At 34.1% G+C, this 8046-nt stretch overlaps 2 protein-coding genes across 10 annotated transcripts; one reads left to right on the top strand and one right to left on the bottom strand.

Moving 5' to 3' along the window:
• Window positions 1-1033: 1033 nt before the first annotated feature.
• Window positions 1034-4793, top strand: LOC102622486 (uncharacterized). 9 transcript variants are annotated; one of them, XM_052440257.1, is made up of 10 exons: window positions 1036-1229; window positions 1346-1429; window positions 1542-1616; window positions 1716-1811; window positions 1928-2038; window positions 2150-2224; window positions 2324-2419; window positions 2632-2877; window positions 3513-3680; window positions 4082-4793. In XM_052440257.1, exons 1-10 carry the CDS (start codon window positions 1140-1142, stop codon window positions 4514-4516), a joined length of 1476 nt encoding a protein of 491 aa, XP_052296217.1. In that variant the 5' UTR covers window positions 1036-1139; the 3' UTR covers window positions 4517-4793. The 9 variants fall into 9 exon arrangements, with proteins under 9 accessions (XP_052296220.1, XP_052296222.1, XP_052296217.1 ...); XM_052440258.1 differs by having other exon boundaries at window positions 1040-1229; window positions 2653-2877; XM_052440259.1 differs by lacking the exon at window positions 2324-2419 and having other exon boundaries at window positions 1038-1229; window positions 2653-2877.
• Window positions 4794-6385: 1592 nt separating this feature from the next.
• Window positions 6386-7783, bottom strand: LOC102612091 (uncharacterized). The gene is made up of 5 exons (XM_052439322.1): window positions 7735-7783; window positions 7497-7623; window positions 6834-6948; window positions 6562-6744; window positions 6386-6481 (listed from the first exon to the last, which is right to left on the bottom strand). Exons 1-5 carry the CDS (start codon window positions 7781-7783, stop codon window positions 6386-6388), a joined length of 570 nt encoding a protein of 189 aa, XP_052295282.1.
• Between the last annotated feature and the right edge of the window lie 263 nt (window positions 7784-8046).

The raw sequence follows: 8046 nt of genomic DNA, 5'->3' as shown, positions 1-8046 counted from the left end.
CCATGACTTGAATTAGTCCCCCAGACACCCAAAATTAGGTGGAATCCTCATTTGGTTCTATTTCCATAACAAAAAGACTAATTAGGCTTTAATACAGAATAATACCAAAACAAGTATTGTATATACTATCCCTAGACAAGTACTCCAGAAGCCTTTTTTTTTTTTTTTCCCCTCCCCTTCCAATGGAATATAAACAAAAGCTTATCTGTATATGCGAAATCTTTGAAAAACTCAAGGATGACATGTGGTATGTATTCTCAAACTGGTATGTGTTTCACGGATATAAGCAATTGAAACTGATTGCATCGAAATGTAGCTCCAAATTGCAACTACTTCATTGATGGTACTAGAGTCTTCATAGTTATAGGTCTCTGTGCTTTGAGAGAGAGCAATTTGAATGGTTTACTCAGCTTCTACCTACTTGGACGAGTCATGTTAATTGGTTTAGACTTCGTTAAAGTTCTAGAGAATACTTTTTTTATTTATCATTATTTTTTTCCTCACTCAATAAAAAATAAATAATAATTGTAGTGAGAGCCTACACGATATAAGTTTTTTCTTTCTTTGAAAAAAAAAAAAAAAACTTGTGCAGTATACGTGTACTCGAACTCTCAAACTGAAGATGAGATACATTTTCCAACGAATGCTTGGGGCGCAGCAATAGTTTGAAATAATAAAATATGTATATGCAATTTGTGTTAAAGTTTGCAGCAAAATTGATGATAGTATCGTGATGACTCGAATCCTTGCAACTTGCTCTGCTACACAAATTTGAAATCTAAACATATAGCAATGAAACAATAATAACACTACAAATTACTAGAAATAAGATGGGGAAAAAAAAGGCTTCAGAGAAAAAAAAAAAAAAAAAAAACAGTGTAAAGATTTGAAAAACCGTAAATATAACCAATTGACAAAAATTTCAGTCAAGCGGTGACCATCGACGAACCCAACAGCGTAACAAGCGACGGGGCTAAACGTGATAAAACCAAACTTTCTGGGTTAAAAGGGATTACAAAAAATGTGCGGGGTTGAAAAAAAATCAAAAAATGTATGAAAGACAACTGAAGTGAAATCTGCGAAACCTATAAATTCCCCGATTCTCAAATCAAATACACCAACGCCGCTACGCCCAAACCATGGCCGACAGCCCTGATTCGCCGCCATCCAACGCCCAAACCATGGACGACAGCCCTGATTCGCCGGCATCCAAGTTGAAGGAGATACAGGTGTAATTTTCTGATCTACTTTGTTAATTCTAACTTCACGGCAGAATTCTTTTTTTCTGCTTTTGAATTGGTAATATTATTTATTTGCTTCCTCGTCAATTAATTGCCTCCAACAGATGCCGCCAAGTTCACCTGAGGACTACGTCTTCGATCCAACTCGCTGCTCGGGTCCCAAACCCCCCATAGATGAGGAGTTAGAGGTATTATTTTCTAATATATTTCGTTAATTCAAATTTCACGACCGACGTCCTTTGAGTTTTTTTTTTCTGAATATATTTATTTGCCTCCTTGTTAATTAATTGCCTGCAACAGCATGTGCCATATCCAGGTTTTCTCGAGGGCTTTGACTCCGTTGCAGTGAATGAACTTCATTGGCCTCTAAACGAGGTATTATTTTCTAATTTAATTTGTTTATTCAAATTTCATTATTATTTTCAAATCAACTTATGTATAAAAGACAATAAAAGTGAAATCCATAAAACCTAGATTTTCCCATTCTCAAATCAAATACACCAACGCCGCTGCGCTCAAACCATGGACGACAGCCCTGATTCGCCGCCATCCAAGTTGAAGGAGATACAGGTGTAATTTTCTGACCTATTTTGTTAATTCTAACTTCTCGGCAGAATTCTTTTTTTCTGCTTTTGAATTGGTAATATTATTTATTTGCTTCCTCGTTAATTAATTGCCTGCAACAGATGCCGCCAAGTTATCCTGAGGACTACGTCTTCGATCCAACTCTCTGCTCATGTCCCAAACCCCTCCCCATCAATTACTGCCCCGATCCCTTATTGGTTGATAAGTTAGAGGTATTATTTTCTAATATATTTCGTTAATTCAAATTTCACGACAGACGTCCTTTGAGTTTTTTTTTCTGAATATATTTATTTGTCTCCTTGTTAATTAATTGCCTGCAACAGCATGTGCCATATCCAGGTTTTCCCAAGGGCTTTGACTCCATTGCAGTGAATGAACTTCATTGGCCTCTAAACGAGGTATTATTTTCTAATTTAATTTGTTTATTCAAATTTCATTATTATTTTCAAATCAACTTATGTATAAAAGAAAATAAAAGTGAAATCCATAAAACCTAGATTTTCCCATTCTCAAATCAAATACACCAACGCGGCTGCGGTCAAACCATGGACGACAGCCCTGATTCGCCGCCATCCAAGTTGAAGGAGATACAGGTGTAATTTTCTGATCTATTTTGTTAATTCTAATTTCACGGCAGAATTTTTTTTTTCTGCTTTTGAATTGGTAATATTATTTATTAATTTGTTTATTCAAATTTCATTATTATTTTTAAATTTCACGGTATATTTATTTCACGACAGATGTTGGTTTTCTTTTTTATTTTTGTTTGTTTCTCAATTAGTAATATTATTTATTTGCTTCCTAGTTAATTAATTGCCTGCAACAGCTTGCACCAGAACCAGATGCACATGATAACTGTTCTAAATATATGAGGACTGCGACTTCCCGGAAGGCCACCAAAATCACGCACACCCCAACCCATACATCTGCCGACTCGCCGCAGCTCTTTTGCTGGGTCCACTGTAAGCCAAAAGGTCCAGGCCTACCACCATTCCCCAAATCGCCACCACCATCCCCCGATGCGTCTCCTCTTATAGATTCAATTTTGGAGGTATTATTTTCTAATCAATCTAGTTGATTTGTTAATTCATATTATTATTTTCAAGTTTCACGGTATATTCTGAGCCTGGACTCTTTCAATTGTTGGTTTTGCATGCCATTAGTCTTGTCACTGTTAGGATATTATTGGACTTTTATAGAATTTACAAAGCTTTGAAAATGAGTAACCTTGGGGTATATATTTCATTAGTTCAATATCTGTACGCTGATAAGGTGATCTGCTACCTCATGTTTTTCTGCACTACATTACAAGAGTTGGGTTGTTCATACAGAGGCTGACATAAGATGTCCTTGAGTTGTTTTTTTCTTTTTTTTTTTTCTTTTTTCAATTGGTATTTGGTAATATTATTTATTTGCTTCCTAGTTAATTTAGTTGCCTGCAATAGATTGAGCCATAAACAAATGAACATGATACCGGCTATAAATTTGAGGACTACAACGATCCTAAATTACGCATTGTTTGAGATATTTTTCTTCTGTAACTTCTGTTTTATATATATTGCTTGAACATGATTATAATACTACAATTTCACTATCATAAGACAATGAAAATCATAATTGATTTTTACACTGATTTACAGTTCAAATTAAAGCCGAGATATTGATACTTGTTTATTCTTTTGTCAGCGTGCACCAACAGAATGGGGGAGTGGTATGAAAAGCCAAGAAGATTTGGAGCGTATGAAAACTGCATTCCTCAGATATGATGCTTCGTTCAGAGAACAAACTCCCCCTGACATACAACTCAAACCTCGCAATGACGAGACTCTCATGCCTGCACACAAAAGCGTACTTGTAATTATTTCTCTTCTTCTCTTATTCTGTTTAATATTTCTCATTTATGTATTCGTAGCTACTTGGCAACTTCGGTCACTATATGATGAGCAATTGAGCTTGTAGCTCAATTTTCTAACTAATGTTGAAGTTATGGAATACGTCTAATCACATTTTCTAACCGAACCCGACTAGTCAACGCCACTTGGCAGTATCACTCATCATAAAGTGAATTGCATTGTCCTTGTCTGTGTTGATCTAGACTCTGGAGTCATGAACTCTAGTGCATATGCATATTAGCAAATTTTTGCATATTGTTTGAGATTCTATAGATTGCAGACGCCTGCAGGAGAGAATGACGCAAACTTTTTTTTAATAATAAATATGTATTTGCTAAATGATATTTTTGTTGTGTTATGTAGGCTGCAAGATCAAAAATCTTGGGCATGCCAAATTTAGATGGATCGTATGGACGTGGTGGGATAGTCGAATTGCCTGAGAGTCGTGAAGAGCTTGAGCCTCTTCTAGAGTTTCTTTATGTTGGGAGCTTGCCTGAGGAAAAGATGCAGAAACATATTATGACATTATCTAAGGCAGCCTACAAGTATGATATCCAGTACTTGGGGGAGTTGTGCGCGCGCCATAGCCTTTCGTCTTTGATCTCATCAAATGATCTTGAGGTTTTATATTTAGCATATTGTTGTAGACACCAAGCATTGTTGGAGGCTGCATTGAAGTTAATTGTTGAAGAGGGGGAGGAGCGGATATGCTGTGTGAAATTTATAAACTTTGCAAACAAGTATCCGCTTATGCTTAAGCTGGTTAGAATGGCAATGGTTATGTGTCGCGAAACCTGAAGAGTTTCCAGAGTCTGATCAATTGGGAGAATGTAAGATTTTGGGTTATTACCTGATCGATGAAGTTATCTTTTATTTTTGATTTGGTCATATTTAACAAATATTTATGTTTCAGACTGTTATGTTATGTTTCCATCCATCTCTTGACTCGGAATGGTCGTTTTTCCTTCTTTAGTTGTGGGGATAGTTGTTCCGTTGAAATCTTAATTTGTGGTGGTTGTATAGATCAATAGTTGTTCCGTTTTTCATTCTCGTGTTAATAAATACTTTTGTTTCAGACTGTTGTTGCAAAGTTTAAGAATGTATAGATCAATAGTTGCACTAGATCTGTTCGGCACTAGTAAGAAAGACGAAGACGTAGTTCGTTTTTAGGGATTTTTTCATGATGCTATATATGTGCTTTTTACAGTATTAATAGTGGAGTGTAGACCTTTGAATTTAAGAGTTCGAATTGGAATCATTCATTTAATATCATAGATAATTAAATAATTAATTAAAATATAGCAGGTAATTGGTAAATATTAATTTTAAATTTTAAATTAATATTAATTGGGGGAATAGCTGCCCATGCCTTTAAATTTTCTTAAATTCTTTTAGTTTTATTAATGGTCACTTGAACCCTTTAATTTTATAAATGACTATTATATTTTTTTATTAAAATAACTTCAACAAATATAAATATAGTAGTAGGATAAAATTAATAAATAACTATCATTAAACACATTAGTTAATAAACAAATCAATCAATAAGTAGTTTATTACTATTAACATTAAAAGGTTATTTTAGTGGGCATAAATATTGCCTTTTAATCTATTGTGACAACGTCCCATGCATGTTCCTTGGAATTGCTTCCCAACTTCAGTAATTATAAAAGTTCAGCTCATAATCTTCATATTATTTTATCTTCTGATAGATTTAAATCAAAGAGAAAACAAAAGTTAATTTTGTCATACCGTTCATATGTCGACCCTATATTCATAATTGAAGTTGAGATTAATCAGCTGTACGTAAGATAAATGATAAAGAAGACTTGGCTCGAGAAAACAAAAAAAAAAAAAATGAACTATTTAAGTTACAACTGCATTCATTGGGGCACCAGAAATATTCTTTTCACGTTTCATTTCATACATATTTTTTTTTTTTCACATGACTCTCTGTCTCTCATATGACATAGGAGCACCAAATTTGCTGAAGGAGAGATACTTCGAAATCGAAAAATGATATATCACGGCACCAATCAACCCCATCTCACCCCCTCCAAGCTAAATTTTATAGGTAAGTTTGTAACTAATTTAAAATTTGAAGTAAGTTTATAATTAGTTTAGCTTTTATTTACTCTTATTCGGTGTTGAAATGGGCTCTCTACAATTACTCTTTTTAATCTCAATAATCAAGCATGATCTTGACTTTCATTAATTAGTTAACCTATAACCCCAAATGGACCTTAATAATACTACAACTACTACAAAATTAGTTAACCATGTATATGGATTTAGAATTAATTTCAAATAGTTTGGACAGTCATAATTAAATTGTTTGTCGCTCGAAGAAGTGACAATGATATATGACATTATATAGTAAGTGTATATCTTATGATTCATATTCATGCATGGAAGCAAATATGGATCACAAGCGTACCTTATGATTTTTCACCCCTCCATCCTTTTCTTGGGCAAACATAGGAGTTGTTATAAGTACTTTCTGAAACTTACATTTGATTTGGATATCAGAAATTCAACCCACTTTTTTAATTAACGTAAGAGCAATTCCTTTTGGTAATTAACAATATTGCCAACCTCTACAAGGTACAATGTAAACCAAAAGAAATTATTAAGCGGCAAACTATATTTATAACAGAAGGAATTTGATTACACTTGTTCATTACTCTCGCTCCAGTTCCTAATAACCTGCAACAAAGCTTGTTTCACCACATGTGCATCAATGGTCTCACCTTGTTCTTCATTCTGAAAAATGCAAAAAGTTTTAAATTATTCAATGAAAGATAAAACATCAAATATGTCATCACCGATATGCACTCTCTTACTTTTCCTCCAATTGCTTGTAAACTGAATGTGTCCGTACAAGAAACCCTAGCTTCCAGCACATTAAGCGCCAGCTCCTCAAAGGCGCTTCCAAGTATTGATACAAGCAGGCCCGGACAACTTTTCTTTGAAAATACGTTTATCATAAAGCCCTTTTGTAGGGTTTTTACGGTCACTTGCGGTAAAAATATCGACAAAATCACTTTCGTTAACACAACTTTTGCCAAATAAAATTTGCAATCTGAGAAAAATTAAGAATTGAGCTCACGATGGGCAATGCATTTTGGTCACTCGAAGTTTGAGCATTTTCCATGTCTCGATTCAATCTTTCTACTTTCTGTTTTAGCTCTTCAATGTAATTTGAAGCGTCCACTATGATTGATGTTTTGCTCAGCCGCCAGTAGAACAAATTGAATAAGTAACATAATCAAATTCAATATTAATCAAGTTCGATATTATTTAGAACCCAAAAATTGTACCTTTACAGTCTCTCTCTGTTTATCTAACCAGTGTTGTTGACATTTATTTATTTATAGTAATAAAACAAACATTCAACAAGCAAAAAGAACTGATAATATTTTTTTCTTTTTTAAGTCAATAAAGTACCGAAGTGATAATAGAAAATTTTCTCTCAACAAAAAGGACTTGTCTATCTCTAAATTCTATGAGCACTTTTTGTATTAAGTAGTACTGCTTGTCAAATTCAATCTCATCTTGAAGAATTCAACAATAAAATCAGCGAAGAACAAATTGGAAAAAGAACGGCCAGTAATTGACTAAGGATTTGCAATCGTGACACAAAAATGGCCAGCGAAGAAATAAGAAAGAGAAGAAGAAAAATTGTATTCGATTGAGTACGTGTATATATAAAGATTCTATAGGGTAATGAATACTAAGAAGAGACTAAGCCAATAAAGTAAAGGCTTCAGAGAAGGACAGGGAATTTACAGCATGAGAGTTAGTAATTGAACGAAGAAGTTGCAGCTTCTCATGCAGTGCTGCTGCTTTCTTGTGCTCCCTAGAAACCACGGTGGTTAGTTTATGTGTATGTGTACGTACGTAATCTGCTCAGCTTTCTCTCTACCTCTATCAACACAGCAAGCTCGGATGAGGCTGTTGTTTATAGAAGGGATATGAACTCTCAAATCTATATGATCCTCCGGTTTGCTTCGCACCTGACTGCCTCAGTTTCTCCACAACGAATAAATAATAAACATTATTCATATCTCAACTTACAAGATTACCCTTCAGGTTTATTTCTCTATTAAATTGCATGGAATTTGGTGGCAGTAATTAATAATAACAGCACGAGAAAATGACTAACACCCTCCCTCTTGTTTGGCGCAAGATTATCCATTTTTCCTCACATGTTTTAAAACTCACCAGATGTTAAAATACTAACTGTAAATTTTTTTCTTCAAAATTTAGTACCAAAGACTATTATTTTTTAATTAATTTGTACGTTACAGAATGACTAAATTGTTCTT

Source organism: Citrus sinensis, chromosome 4 (genome assembly GCF_022201045.2).
Source record: "Citrus sinensis cultivar Valencia sweet orange chromosome 4, DVS_A1.0, whole genome shotgun sequence".
Classification (NCBI taxonomy): domain Eukaryota; kingdom Viridiplantae; phylum Streptophyta; class Magnoliopsida; order Sapindales; family Rutaceae; genus Citrus; species Citrus sinensis.
Note: the sequence above shows the minus strand (reverse complement) of the source record. Positions and strands in the feature narration are given on the sequence as shown.

Excerpts from the sequence above, each read along its gene's own strand:
- LOC102622486 (XM_052440257.1), top strand. The coding sequence starts at position 1,140 with ATGGCCGACAGCCCTGATTCGCCGCCATCCAACGCCCAAACCATGGAC. Across the intron at positions 1,617-1,715 it reads TTCATTGGCCTCTAAACGAG|ATTTTCCCATTCTCAAATCA; the intron begins GTATTATTTTCT and ends CATAAAACCTAG. Across the intron at positions 2,878-3,512 it reads TTATAGATTCAATTTTGGAG|CGTGCACCAACAGAATGGGG; the intron begins GTATTATTTTCT and ends TTCTTTTGTCAG.
- LOC102612091 (XM_052439322.1), bottom strand. The coding sequence starts at position 7,783 with ATGAATAATGTTTATTATTTATTCGTTGTGGAGAAACTGAGGCAGTCA. Across the intron at positions 6,949-7,496 it reads TCTCATGCTGTAAATTCCCT|CAAAACATCAATCATAGTGG; the intron begins GTCCTTCTCTGA and ends CTGGCGGCTGAG. Across the intron at positions 6,745-6,833 it reads CGAGTGACCAAAATGCATTG|TTACCGCAAGTGACCGTAAA; the intron begins CCCATCGTGAGC and ends TTGTCGATATTT.